Raw genomic sequence first — 15419 nt, 5'->3', positions numbered from 1 at the left:
AGAACACATTTACATTCACTAAACTGAAAAAAAAAAAAAATAGCTGCCTTGGAGATCTGAACCTGAATTTCACTGAACTCCAAAGATTCGTATCTGCATTAAAAAGACATTAAGCACAACCCACCTATTGTGTATCATTAGAATAATAATATTGAAGCAACATGTGTTCATCTACATATTCATAGCCTTCCATCGTGAAAAATCCTTCACAAAGTAAATCTGACTAAGGTTCACAATAATCTGATGAAATTGACATATATAAAAATCTTTATAAAATAAACACATAATTGGAGTAGAAAACTAATCTTTGGCTCAGTAGATGAATGAATTATTTTCCATTTACCTTGGTTTGACCCACTTACCTGGAATTCGTAAAGTTTAAAACCCTGGGCTCCATCAAACAGTAGAAACAAAGGGAGACACAGTAAGTATAACATAATAGTTAGAATGGTGACTCTGGAGTCAGAATGTTTGGGTTTGAATCCTAGCTCTATCATTTACCAACTGTTATGATCCTACCTGACCTTCAATTTCCTCTTCTGAAAAATGGAGATCGCAAGACTTAATATAGGTGGTCATGAAGATTAAAGGAGATAACACATGTATAAGCACTAGAATAATACCAGGTACATTTAAAGGATATTAGCTATTGGTGTTGATGCCATGATTATTATTTCTGAAACTGTGAGATCCACCTCCCCTAAAATATTTTACTATTATTTCTCCAGTTAAGGAAATGTCCCCAGGAACTGGAGTGTTTGTGTCTTCCATTACTAAACATCAATTTAGACACTTAGATAATTTACACAGTTGATTTGAGAATCGATCTGACAAATGAAAATTATGACAAAATTCAATTATATATTTAGAAGAGGCCTCTCTAAAATGGATCTCCTTGAAGCAAAGCATAATTGCTCTTATTACCCAAATGTGATCTTCCTGAAAAACAAGAGATATATCAATGACAGACAATCTTTGTTTGTTCTCATTGGTAATCTTTAATAGATTATCAAAATCTTTAGTGTAAGATCTTGGGCAACAGTATTAGGTTTCCTAAAGTTATGGAACATGAATTCCTAGGGAAAGTACAACCTTCTACCCTCAGATAATTTTAGAACTGTGTCAACGAAATACATTTTTTAATTATACGCGAATGACTATTTCTGAATAAATAAAAATCTTCACATTAAGACTAAGAAATATTCAGAAAGAGAACAGAAAATAAGCTTTAATATTATATGAATTTAAAGATACTTCAGTAAGATGCTATAAGAATTTTTTTCTAAATAGAAAGAACCAAGATATAATTGATTATAGATTTTGAGAATTATAGAAAAAAGATAGCTATGTTAATAATGGAAAGCTTTGCAAAAAACGGTTGTAAAATGTGAGAAAGTCTAGCTGTTCTCCAGGGTTAAAATAAGTAAGCAATAACTTCAACTCCCTCCCCGACTCCACTTTTAAAACATGTTTGATCCCTATGTTTGAGAACTCCCCAAGGATTTGAGTTTTTATAGATGTAATAGACAAAGGGTGACTTTCAAAACTGTTCTATATTCCTAAGACTTTATGACAATTCCAACTTTCATGTTGTCTACATGTTTGAGACTGTTGAATATTCATGAGCTGCTTTCACTTAAAGCAGCAAGCAAGCACCCAGTGTTCCTTTGCCAAGGCAGTTGGGTTGTCCCTATACCTTTTGGGAACAGGAACATGTGAAGAATGTGTTACAACTGGCAACCTACCTCAATTTTTTTCAGAATGAAACAACAGTAGTAAAGATCTCTGAATACAGTAACAAAAGTACCTATTTCCATGGGCACAAAACATGTTATAAATTCTAACTTCCATTTTTTGCCTAAGGTTTAGGAAGGAAAGATAAAGAAACAGATCAGCAATTCCTCCACTTCAGTGAGATGAGAAAAGAGGAAACAGAATGTGTAGGTTAAAATAACAGGTGAATTAGAAGACTTCCATTGTATGAGAAGTATGCTACTGGACTTTCGAATGTTCTGCAGTTGTTAATAGTATTTGTCTTATGAAAAAATACTGACTCAATGCCTTCTGAAGATTTTGAACTGTTTTATGTCCCAAACACTTCTCTAGGTGTGGTAAAAGAGTGGTTCATTAATGTTTTCATTTATTAAAGGTTAAAGTAATAAAACTCTTTAAAAATGTTTTATTGCATTCATTTTTATTTTAATTGGTCTTCTAAACTTAGGCTCTTTTAAATAGGTCATTTTAAGAAATAGCAAAGAACAGATTATGACTTTAAGTATAAATTAATGAAACTCCTTCTTGAACTGTATTAAAAAAAACAGATAAAGCTTAGTCTACAATCCATAAAATTCTGCTTCATTTAAGGCTTACCAGTGACTTTCAAAACACACATATCTGCTATGATATAATTTATTTGGACAGTTTTTATGTGTCAGAAGGAAGTGAATTTTAAGAACCACCTTCCTTAATTATAAAAATATCCTGAAATCTAAAAAGAGCAAAAGCCATGAAAAAATTAGCCTGAGACTGTGGAATTTATTTTCAATTCTTCCCCTTGGCCCCCCTCTCTGTTTTGGCATTAAAAGCTAGACTCAAAACCTGTTTGACCACTGAAGCACTTGAAAACACTTGGAGCAAGGACAAATTTGTCTTCTAGAACTGTAAAATGCTGACAAAGCCTTTATAGAAGACACTGAAAAAAAATGCCTTCTCTCAATATACAAACAGCTCAGTCTGAAGGCTGCAGAGAACACTGCTAGTCAAAACAGGTTCATTATTCTAACCTTGAGCTCTCAGAGAGGGAGAATATTTGACATATTCTTATTAATGAAGGATTAATGTGGATTTGAATTTCTTTTTGTACATTTTATGTTTTCTTGCAGAAAACTGTATAACTTAATCCATATTTAAAAAGAACTACTGGTAGGGTACGAGAATGCCGATAGAAGAGGTTGCTAGCTATCCACCCAAATCCACTCTACTTTCCTTCCACAGAAATAAGTAGCCCCAGGCCCAGTAACATTTCCTGGCCTCTCTTGCAATGAGATATGGCCACATGATTAACTCCTCTCCTATAGGCTGTGTGAGGCAACGTGTGTGGCTTCCAGGCAGGTACATTCCTTGATGCTCATGATGTCCTTCTGTGAGTTGCAATGGAGATGAAAACCACCGTAGTGTGCTGGAAGCTACTTGAAGAAGAGGGAGACAGTTGGCCTGGGTCTCGAAAAACTGTATGGACCAAGTCCTCCACTTCTCTCCCTGGCTCTCAACTCCTGTTTTAGGTGGTTATGGGAGAAAGAACATTTACTGTGTTCAAAACCTTGCATTTTGGGCCTTTTGTGACACAATTTGCCCTAAAAAATATGGCACCCATTCATGCACTCGTTTTTTTCAACACATGATTTTGGTAAGTGCTGAACTCTGCTAGGCATTGGGGTGCAATGGTAAATGGGGAACCAGACAGACACTGGTCCTTGCCATCACGACTTCTGTATTAAGTTCTTGCTCCAACTGTGGTTTGTTACACTCTTAATATTTTTCATTTCTAGATAGGTTCTTTCTGAATGATAATATTGGCAAATCAAAATTCAAAGTGGCTAGCATATTCTTTCCTTATTCAATAGTATGTACAGGAAAGAAATACTAGATGTGTATAAACATGGTGAGATTGAAAAGTCAGAAGGGTATTTATGTTTCTTAGGTGAAAGGTAGCTTGTGGCTAGGACATAGGGGCAGATCTTTAGCATAATGTAAAGGAGGTAGTGGGGCAAACCATTCAAGTGTCTGATGAAATAGTCTTTAGGTCAAAGTAAGTTACAATCAAACCCCTCCACCCGCCCACTAGGTTCCACCCTCTATCAATTACTCAAGAACACTGATTCTGCAATGGATCCCCTTCTCTTGCACATCAATTCCCTTCTCTATTGACTTATCTTACACAAATACTCTGCGATATCACTCTTTTATTTTTTTTTTAAATTTTTTTTTTTTTTCAACGTTTATTTATTTTTGGGACAGAGAGAGACAGAGCATGAACGGGGGAGGGACAGAGAGAGAGGGAGACACAGAATCTGAAACAGGCTCCAGGCTCTGAGCCATCAGCCCAGAGCCTGACGCGGGGCTCGAACTCACGGACCGTGAGATCGTGACCTGGCTGAAGTCGGACGCTTAACCGACTGCGCCACCCAGGCGCCCCAACGATATCACTCTTTTAAATACTCTCTCTTGATCTTGCATTGTCTCTGATTCTGCCGCTTCATTTTTCCTCGCTCCTAGAGAGCCACACGTGTTCAAAGACTTTCTACGCTTGCAGTACCCAATTCATTTCCTCTGATTCTTTCTTGAAATTGACCAACTGGATGGTTTCTTCTTTCCTCCCACCTAAATCTACCATAAAGGCAGATGTGGGTATTGCACTATTCCAATTTCTCTCCTCTGATTTGTTGCTGACTAAAATCCAGTAAGGCTCTTGCCCCATGTTTGTACTGAAGATTGCTAGTTGCTCCTTCCTAATCTTTTTTGCCTATACCTTCTCACCTGCCTACAAATGTTGGTATGTCCCAGAGTGCAGTCATTGGAGCCCTTCTTTTTGCTTGTTCCCTACGTGCCAGTTGAGACCATCCCAAGGCTTTAAATGCCAACTGGTGCCAAAGATTTCCAAACTTATCTTCCAAAGACTTCCAAACTTCATCTCTCCCCTGAGCTCCAGATTCACACACCTAACTGCTTACTTGACTTCTTTACTAATGAGCATCTCAAGCTCAACATATCTGAATGGAACTTTTGGTTTTTCCCTCTGAATTTGCCCCTCCAATATTATTCTCTATCTTTCCAGTTACTCTAAAGGTCTTGGAGTCATCCTGCACCCACCTCTTTCTTCACATCCACATCCAATCTATTAGAAAATCCTCTTTATTCCCTCAAAATACATCCATAGTCTGACCTCTTCTTGCTACTTAATGGCTATCATCCTGGCCTAAATTGTTATCAATTCTTGCTTAGATTACGTCAATTATTTTGCTTTAGTGTTTGTTCATCCCTTACCACCTCTGCGCCATTCTTAACACAGTTGCTAGAGCGATTCTTTCAAAAGGTATATCAGAAAATGATTTTCTTCTTTTTAATCTTCTAGTGGTTCCTCATCTCACTCCAGATAAATCCCAAAGACCTAAAAACAGCTATAAAGGCTTAAGTGATCAGTACCCTTGCTACATCTCTGACCTCATTGCTTATAATGCTCCTTCCTCAACCCTGTTCCAACCACAGCAACCTCTTGCTTATCCTCAAATAGGTGAAGCCTGCTGCCCCCTCTCCCCTCTCCTCACCTGATGGCTCACTCTCTCACCTCTTTCAGGTCCCTGCACAAATCTTCTTAGTGAGCCTGACCAGGGTATCTTCTGTATATCAGTCCTTCACCCCCCACCACTTCCTGTCGTCTCTGCCCACTGCATTTTTTCCCACAGCATGTACTGCCATCTGACTATATATTTTCTTGTTTCTTATTTGATCCTATAAGAATGCAAACTTCAGGATGGCTGTGAGTGTATCTGTTTTGACAACTTCTGTGTCTTTAGCTCCTCAAAGAGTGCTTGTCATACAGTTAGTTGTTGTATAGTTGAAGGAATGAATAACTTTAAATCAGTGGTTCACAATGTGGGGCTTTTTTACATTACATTGACACTACCCAGAGAATCACTGTCATGTAGTTTGTGACAGGAATTAGTGCACGGAAAACAAGGGTTGAAAATTGCTGCATTAGGTAGATGACTGTTTTGCAGGGGCAGGTAAGACAGCCTGGGGACAGGAGAGGGTGGCAGTATGCAGACATGTCAGGTGACTGTTTTGATATTCCAGGGCAATTATAACAAGAGCCTCAGTGATGTAATGGCAATACAAAGGGACAAGGGGGTCCTTCATACCATTTTTAAAGTAGAGTCCACTAAATTTGACAACTAACTGAAAAGCTGGAAGAGGGGCTGGGGGCAAACAAAAGGACCAAGAAGATGTTGACCGATGAAGTCAGATGGGTAGCCTGGTGAAAAGGAGATTCAGGAGGAAAAGACAATGAATTCGGTTTTAACATGCTCACTTTCTAAGGTGGACTGCAGAGAGCTTCAATCAAATGTTGACTTGGCAGTCATTGGTAGAGAGGTGACATCTGACACCATATGAGTGGCAAAGCTCTCAAGCAAAGATGGAAAAGAGAAATGAGACAAAACTTGGGAGCATCTACATTCACCTATGCTTTATGGAGGTTGAGCCAGTGAAAGAGATGACGCAGAACAAAGTCATCGTGATCACAGGACACAGGAGAGGTCAGTGTCACCAAGGCGGAGAGGGAGAGGGTTCTGAGAAAAAGGGAAGAAGTATCAAGCCCCACAAGGGCTTCAGGAGTCAAGGACCAAGAGAATGTCAGAGCACAGGGGTCTTAGAAGAGCAGTTCCAATTCCATGTCCAGACAGCGACAGGGAGAAAGCAGGTTTCCCAGAGAAGTGGGTGTAGAATCTGGGTTACTGGGATTGAACAAGCAAGTGTGAGAAGCAAGATTCAGAACAAGGAAGTGCAGACTGTTCAAATTGTTGGATAGCAAGTGAAGGAAAAGAGACTGGTCATTAGAATCTAGGGAGCAGAAAAGAACTTACGTGTGAACAGTGTTCAGTTTTCTCTATTCTTTAGCACATTTAGTTGCATTTAAATCTCACAAAAAAACCACAGTGAGGCATTAACAGTCCCACTTTACAGATAAAGTAACTGAGGCTAAATAACATGCCCACTCACCATAGATATTAAGTGATAAAGTTGAAACTGAAAACTGAGGTCTGACTGCAAGAGCTATGCTCTTTCCTTGAACCCTGCCTGTGATTTCAGAGGGTGCACAAGGCATTAAACAGATACCGTTTATAAATAAGAGAGCTGCTAGACTATGTTTTCAGTTTTTGTACAATAAATGTGATGCTTACTCTATATTTTATAGAATTAGTATACTCATATGGGGAACATCTGAAAAACAGAGCATGCACTAACAGCCGCTTTTTTTTTTTTTTTTTTTTTTCCTGAGGAGGCTTCACACCCAGTGTGAGGTCCAACAGGAGCTCGAACTCATGACGGTGAGACCAAGACCGGAGCTGAGATCAAGAGTTGGACTCTTAACTGACTGAGCCACCCACGCGCCCCTTGAGTGACAGCTACTTCTAATACTGCTACCACCACCATGATACAATCAATCACTTTAGGCTTATTTCCTTTCAGTCTTTTTTCCTGGGAATGAACATTTTTATATACATTTGTACACACACACGAGATACATACATATACACACATACAAATATATACACATATACGATACATACATTTATAGACATACATATATAAAAATGTACAGAGACATAGATACATATATAAACGCACACTTCATAACCCACTTTTAATATTGAAGGATATAGTAGACTCTCAGCGCCACCACTTGTGTGTGACCTTGGAGATGTTATTTAATCTCTTCTGCCTCATTTCCCTCATGTTTAGAATGAGAATAATAATAATAATAATAATAATAATAATAATAAATCTGCCTTATGGATAATTGGGAGTACTAGAATTGATAATATATACAAAGCACTTAAAATATAACTTGTCAATGTTTTTTATTTTATTACATGGTCTTCTAAATAATAATTTTACTGAACTGACATCCACATTACTAATCTGATCTCGTACTTTTAAGCATTTAGATTGCTTCTAATTTTCCATGATTATAGAAAGCCTTGCAGTCAGCAAATTAATACTCATGGTCTTTTCCATATTCAAGTAGAACTGAGTGGCAGAAGTATGATTACTGGATAAAATGCATGACTGAGTTATGGGCTTTTGATTCAAGCTGTTAAACTGCACCCAGAAGAGGAAGCTTTTAGAGGTGGATGCTTTTTCTAGGCCAACAGAAATGAGCCAGTGGACAAGAAGCCATGAAAATCGTGTGAGTGAGTGTATGTGTATGTTTGTACATGTACATGGGGGTGGGGAGATGGAGGTAGAAAACAGAAGTTACACGGACAGTTCTTGAGTTAGAGGCTAACCTCAGAAATTAGAAAAGCCATGTTATCATTTGAGCAGGTGAGAAAATAAAATGAGTGGAGTTCTTAGAGATGTTTTGAAGCAGGAAGGAAGCTGCTGAAACACAAGCTGGGTGTCCTAGTTCTTCCAAGTAAATGAGGAGACAAGGTTTTGCTTTGAGAATGACTGAAGGGTACAGGCATGAGCTAGGAGTTTAAAGGAGGAGGAAAAGCTTGGGACCGTGGCAATAATTAGATATAAGGCAGAACACTCTAATGTCACTCACTACCACTAATTTTTAAGCTCTGAATTCTCTGTAGCCTCTTGGTTCCTGCTGGTCATGACTGTCTCAAGAGGTGACAGGGCAAAGGCGAAGTGCCCAGCCAGTTCCCACCTCAGAGGTTCCAGATGTGCAAGATGATTTTTTTTGGTCTACAGCATATTCTCCTTGGTTGTGTTGTGGGCTGGTGTGATCAGTGTGAAATTATCACTCGTTGTGTTCAGGTCCTCTCCTGTCATTTACTCTGGAAAATGGCTTTTGCTCCTATCTCTTCAACAAAACCACTCTTATTCAGTGATCTCCAGCTTGCTAACCCCAGTGGTCAAACGTGCAGTCTTCTACTTGACCCACCGTCTGACCTTCTCTCCTCTTTGAGATACTGGGTTCACCTGGCTTCGAAGGCATCAAATTCACCTTGCCTGTCCTCTACTTTGCTAGTCTCTTAAGTCTCCTCTCCTGGTACCTTCTCATCTCTCCATCCTCTAAAGGTTGGTGTGTCTCATGGCTCACAGCCCCTGAGGTGACTTTTCTTTTCTGTCCACACTCACTCCCTTGGTCTTTCAAAATACACCCAGAATCCATCCACCACATCATGATGACTGCAATGCATCACTCTAGGAGGAACTGTTCACATTTTAGTCTATGGGAACAGTGCCTCTAGAGTAGTGCATCATACAATCTGCAAGGAAATACATGCTGACTCTGGTATCACCTTGTTCAAACCATCATCATCTTAATTCCAGATTATTGCAATAGCCTCTTAACTGGGGTTTCTCTTTCTGCCATTGCCTGCTTACTGTCTATTCTCAACATAGCAGTTGATTTAAATTTCAGTAAGTCAGATCACTATTCTACTTAGAACCCTCAAATGGATTCTCATCTCATCCATATTAAAGGCAGAGTTCTCACAATGATCTATGAGGCCCTACTTCATCTGCCCACTTTCTCCCATTACCTCTTTAACTTTGCTCACTCTCCTCCAATCACAACGGTACCTTTTTTTTGTTTTTTTGAACATTCCAGATAAATGATGGTCTCAGGGCCTTTGCACCTACTAGGATAGTATGGCTTGCTTCCTCACTTTCTCTAAGTCTTTACACTCAAATGTCAAATTCTTGGGAGATCTTCTCAGATCACTCCATTTAAAATTGCATCGCTTGCTCCCTCACAATTCCTGTCACCATTTCCAGCTCTATGTTTCTTCCTAGTAGTTATCACTATCTGACGTATTTTGTGTTTTACTTACTTATCTTGATTATTGTCTGTTCCCGCTACTAGAATGTAAACTCCATGAGGACAGTAACTTTTGCCTGTTTTTCTCACTGCTGTACCCCCAGGACTTGAAATATTTCCTGGCACATAAAGGCATATAATTATGTATGCATTTCTCCCCTCTCCCACCCAGTTTAGAAATAAATGTTTACTCAGGGTGTAAAGCACGTGAAATGGAGCAGGAAAAGGTTTTGGGGGAGATTTGGGAAAAGTAAACTTAGAAGGTCAAAAGTAAGTGACAAGTTAAGATGCACAACTTAACTTTTAGGATTGAGTCTAAAGACTTGCTATGTTCCCTGGCTATTTGTTTTGTGGTTACCTGTGAAGATCAGATTTAAAAATTCATGGCATATGACAGTTAGAAAAGCTCTTAGACAGCACCTTTACTTTCTACGTGGAAGTTGTGTTGGCAGGGTTTTCAATTATTCACTGCAAAATGACATGGTCCACTTGGCTCACTTATGTTAATACATGACATTCACAATCCTGGAATGAGGAAACTGGCAACTAACATGGGGGCAAACCCTTTCACCTAAAAAGACCAAGATGGCATTGGGCTCTCCCATTCAAATGTTTTTAAGCACAGAATGTCTATAGTTATTATATCAATCAAACACAGATTCTAAGGAATAAATGTACTTTTTCACTTTTATTAGCTATTACCACCATGCTAATTTAAGACATTATTCCTTGTGGAAAAGAAATATTCATGGCTTCAGTTCACGTAAAAAGGGACTGAAATAGAGTACATTCTTTCCAATGAAGTGTTGGACTTTTAGTCATTGTAATCTCTTTGGCAGATAAGCAAATTGTGGGCCAAATACAGAGCTAATGAAATTAGCACCATTTATTTTACTTAAAAATTTACTTTTCCCCTACGCAAGAATTAAGTTAATGCTAAAAACATTTAATATGTATAATGGTTCCAAAGCTTACATTCTTTATTTGGAGTGTATCAGAAATGGACCTGAGGTGGGTGATTGCTTCTGTCCCTTCTAGCTGGTCACTATTACTTCTTAGAAACAGAGCATCAAGACATTTGGAGGGGAAAAAAGAAATTAACATGTTTCCCTGAATTTGCCTTTATGTGTATTTTATTTAGGGCAAAATTGGGAATCTTCTCTGAGCACATGCATAAATTGACAATGGAAAAGAGGTGGCCCATATTAGTAAATGTATGGAAAACCCAGCATGGAGCTAAAAGCTGGTCAGAGATAAAACAGATCAGAGTATTTACACATTGCATGGTAAAAGCGGACATTACCTAATTTATTATGGGGACTCCAGCTCATGTTATATTATAAATTTTATCTTCAGTTTTTATTGTTGTTGTTAAATTTTTAAAAACTAAATGGACTAAGAAGACACACTTTGGTTCTCACTTTTCAGAGAAACTGAAGCATGTACAGAAAAGGATGACGTATACTAATAGTATACAATAACTTGTAATAACTTATATATCAAATCAATAATCCAGGGTTCAATTCTGAGGTAACTGTGTAAGAGGCTGATTTTTTTGTTTGTTTGTTTTTGTTTCTGGTTAATTTGGAAGAAAATAGTTTCTAGAGTATAGGTTTAAACTAAATTTCTGAACACAGATTTTTGTACACAAAGATAGTTGACCCTCTTTCTCTATGTAGTTTTCTTTCACTTGGCTTTAAGTTTATTAATTTTTTTAAATAGTCATCTATTCAAGAACAAACAGAATGGGGGAAAATAAAAAGGCTTTATTGGCAATATTTCAAAAATAAAATTTAAAAATGCTCCAAAGAATGAGATAAAAATCAGGCCAATTTAAATAAATAGTAAGTGTTCTGTCTTTGTTTCTTTTGGTAGAATATAATTTTTCTCGGCTTTGATTTTAATATTAAAAAGAAATATAAGTGTGCATATTTAGTAGCTCTAAGGTCTTCACAACTCATATCCTATAGTCCTATAAGCTCATGATTGGAATTATTATTATTATTATTTTACATAGCAAAGAAAAGAGATGTGGTATTTCCTGACTGGCTACAAGTAAAAATTTTACAGAATTTTCACTTACCACAAGACCATCTTGATTTTCACTGAGTTCAGAGAGTTTGGAACTGGATTTCTGACGTTTAGGTTTGCCCCTTTCTCCAACACAACCAGAAGTATTTTCATACAACTTTTCCACTTCCTGAGCACTCAAAATACAATCTTCGAGGCTGCTGAACCCAGAAGGAATATTTTCTTTGTCGATAAGTCCCCTTGAAATTAAAAAAAAAAACAAAAAAACAAAACCTTGATTTTATTTTAAAAGGTAAAAGGGACATTTTAATGACACTGTCACTGCATCACATGGGAAATCAGGAGGGTGCCCAGAAATTCCATTTTGCCTCTTTGATCAAAATCTGAGCACAGTGCTACTCCTGAGACCAACTGGTGCCAAATAAATCACATTAAAAGAGAAATTATTCCTAGAGGCAAATTGGCAGGGACTGTGTTTCTACCAATGAACAACTTTTGTATTTGTACCAAAAGTAATTTGTATTCAAACAGAGAGAACAGTGCAAGCTTACAAAAAAACTTCCCATTATTAATAAATTACACCCCCCCACACATACACATTTTATAATCCAACGTGTGAAGAAAAATCTGAAAAGGAAATATGTTGTCTTTTTCTCTAGAATGGGACATGCTGATTTTTCCAAATGATGAAGACATTTCAGCATAGTAGAAAAGCATGAGTAACAGAATCCAACTGCATTTGATAGTCTTGGTAGAAATAGTATAAGTTTATAAAAACTACAGAATACACAATATTAAAAAAATTTTTTATGTTTATTTATTTTTTAATTTTTTTTTTTTCAACGGTTTTTATTTATTTTTGGGACAGAGAGAGACAGAGCATGAACGGGGGAGGGGCAGAGAGAGAGGGAGACACAGAATCGGAAACAGGCTCCAGGCTCCGAGCCATCAGCCCAGAGCCTGACGCGGGGCTCGAACTCACGGACCGCGAGATCGTGACCTGGCTGAAGTCGGATGCTTAACCGACTGCGCCACCCAGGCGCCCTTATGTTTATTTATTTTTGAGAGAGACAGAGTGTGAGCCGAGGGAGGGGCAGAGAGAGAGGGAGACTCAGAATCTGAAATAGGCTCAGCTTAGAGTCTGACGCGGGGCTCGAATTCACGAGCTGTGAGATCACAACCTGAAGTCAGAGGCTCAAGTGACTGAGCCACCCAGACGCCCCCAGAATACAAAACATCTTAACTTAAATATGGATTTATTACTTATCAGTACAAAGTTTCATGACTTAGTTTTAGCTTCATGACTTAGTTTTAGAAGTAGATATGAATGCCATAACTATAGAATTTAATTCACTTAATATTACTGAAACAATGAGTATCTTAAACATTCCCTCAAGGAGTTTTCACAAAATTAAATTACTTAGCAAATTATTTGTCTTTTACTACATCATGGAACAAATTAAGCCATCAGTATAACGTCATGGCTTGCCAGAGTACAAATGAATGAGATCTCTCCCTTATTGTATGACTAAATTAAGGTAACTCCCTACTACTCATGGAAATACATGAGCTCTAAAGAGCAAAATTGATGACTACATTTTACCATCAGTTCAACCACATCCCAAAAAGAAAGATAATGTTAAATATTTATTCTGCAATCTAAATTCATATCCTGTTTTAGATGAGCTTATAATGGAGGCAAAATTATGAATTAAATATTTTACTTAGACTATCTTTGGTGATTTTTAGCACTCCACATTTAATTTAGTCTTATTTTATACAACTTTTAATGTAAAAACATATAGACTTAGTAAAAGTATATAAAAGATTGATGCAACAGTTATTAGAAATATCCTAAACATAAAATAACAGAAGGCAGGAGAAAGCTGATAGGGGCTAACATGCTGGCACATATACTCATGCAAACACTCTTAAATCTTCCCCCTTCATGTGCTGAGAGAGGTGCCTTTTATGGATAGTTGGATGAGTTTGGTATCAACTTCAAAAATAGTTGTTTTACTATATAAAATCTGTCTAATCGCTCTTCTGATTTCCTCTAACTCCTGGGGTATACATCCTACTATTATTTTTTTAGTGGGGGTGGGGGTTTATGTTTGAAAGCTTTTAGGACAGAATTGTTTACCCCCAAATTCCTATGTTGAAGCCCTAACCGACAACGTGACTGTTTTGGAGACAGGGACTTTACAGAGCTAATTAAGGCTCAATGAGGCTATAAGGGTGGGGCTCTACTCCGTTAGAACTGGTGTTATTATAAGAAAAGGAGGAGACACCGGGAAAGCATGCACACAGAAGAAAGGCCATGGGAGGACACAGAGAAGGCACTGTCTGCAAATCGAAGAGAGAAGTCTCTCATCAGAAACCAACCCCATCTGCACCTTGATCTTGGACTTCCAGCCTCCAGACCGGTGAGGAAATAAATCCCTATTGTTTAAGTCCCCCAGGTAGTACTTTGTGAAGGTAGCCCCAGCAGGCTAATACAAAAGCTAAAAACTAGTTTTAGAAATTAAAACACAAAGTTTATTTTATAATCTTTTTGAATAGTGAATAAATGACTGGAATAAGTCCTGTCAAAATAAATATATGAAAATCTGTTCAGTGTGTTCATGTGGAAATCCTGATCTCTTCAAAAAAAAAAAAAAAAAAAAAAAGGGTCTCTGAGTCAACACCTTTCAGCCACAGTACAAATGTGACTGTGAGAGCACTGGAATACAATTCCTGACTGCAACATTCGGACAGCTTTCAATCATACTGGACATCACTGAGATTTGACCTGAACTCAAATCTCTGCGGCTTCTCACTTCATCTAGAGTTTCTCCCTCACCCCTACATGCACACTTAATGTTCTAGTAATACCTAACTATTTATCGTTCCTCTAATAGAACAGCATAATTTTTTTCTTTTACTTTGAACTAGGAATTTAATATAATATTTGTAACAAAGAAATCTGTATATACATTTCCAATTTATTGTGTATTGGACAGTTGAAACCACTTTAACTTAAATTACGCTTTGCCTTTTAGAAAGTATTTATTATAAAATTTTCACACACATAGAAAAGAAGAGAGATTCACAACGAACTTCCATATACCCCTCACCAAGAGTCAACATTTCCATGCATCTGGCAGATGGCAAGCTTTTTAATAAATGAATTAAACTGAAACCTTTCACATAATGAACATGTTCCTTAAAGCTTGGTATTTTTATGGTAGCAAATAATATAAACCTGACGTTTCCTTTTAAATTTAAACAATAAATAATTAGCATTAAAATTAAATATTTACAGTCTATCTTCTGTATTTGTTTAAACAATGTCACGATGACTTTAGTATAGACTTTATTGGCTCTTTAATCTCATCCTGAAATATGGTCATCACTGGCTTTAAGGATATATTTTTTTAATTGGTTGCAGCTCTAAGTTGTTAGGAGGCCAAACAATAGACAAAAATATAATGAGTTTGTATATTTAAGAACTCTTTTTTTTCCTTTTTTTTTTTTTTGAGGGGGAGAGGGGCAGAAGGAGAAGGAGAGAAAGAATCTCAAGCCGGCTCCATGCTCAGCACAGAGCCTAATGCGGGGCTCGATCTCACAACTGTGAGATCATGATCTGAGCCAAAGCCAAGAGTCAGACGTTTAACTGACTCAGCCACCCAGGCACCTCTTTAAAAACTCTTTTTAGCCATTCCATAGAGTTATTAGTTTTGAATAGAATATATTAAAGTCTAGCTTAATTTTTATTTTTTAAACAAAGCCTGATGAAAATCTTTGATAAATGAATCAATTATGCATAAGTATATACTGAGAAAAACAT

General features: G+C 37.4%; 1 protein-coding gene across 9 annotated transcripts in view; it reads right to left on the bottom strand.

Annotated features, from left to right (window-relative positions):
* Nucleotides 1-15419, bottom strand: part of FAM13A (family with sequence similarity 13 member A) — a 374625-nt gene that overhangs the window by 66866 nt on the left and 292340 nt on the right. For all 9 annotated transcript variants that reach the window (XM_058721927.1, XM_058721926.1, XM_058721925.1 and 6 more), the window contains one exon: nucleotides 11643-11829. In XM_058721927.1, coding sequence (XP_058577910.1) covers nucleotides 11643-11829 — 187 coding nt within the window. The remainder of the gene's footprint in view (nucleotides 1-11642; nucleotides 11830-15419) is intronic.

The sequence above is a fragment of the Neofelis nebulosa genome, chromosome 3, assembly GCF_028018385.1.
Source record: "Neofelis nebulosa isolate mNeoNeb1 chromosome 3, mNeoNeb1.pri, whole genome shotgun sequence".
Taxonomy (NCBI): domain Eukaryota; kingdom Metazoa; phylum Chordata; class Mammalia; order Carnivora; family Felidae; genus Neofelis; species Neofelis nebulosa.
This window is presented reverse-complemented; position numbering and strand designations above follow the sequence as displayed.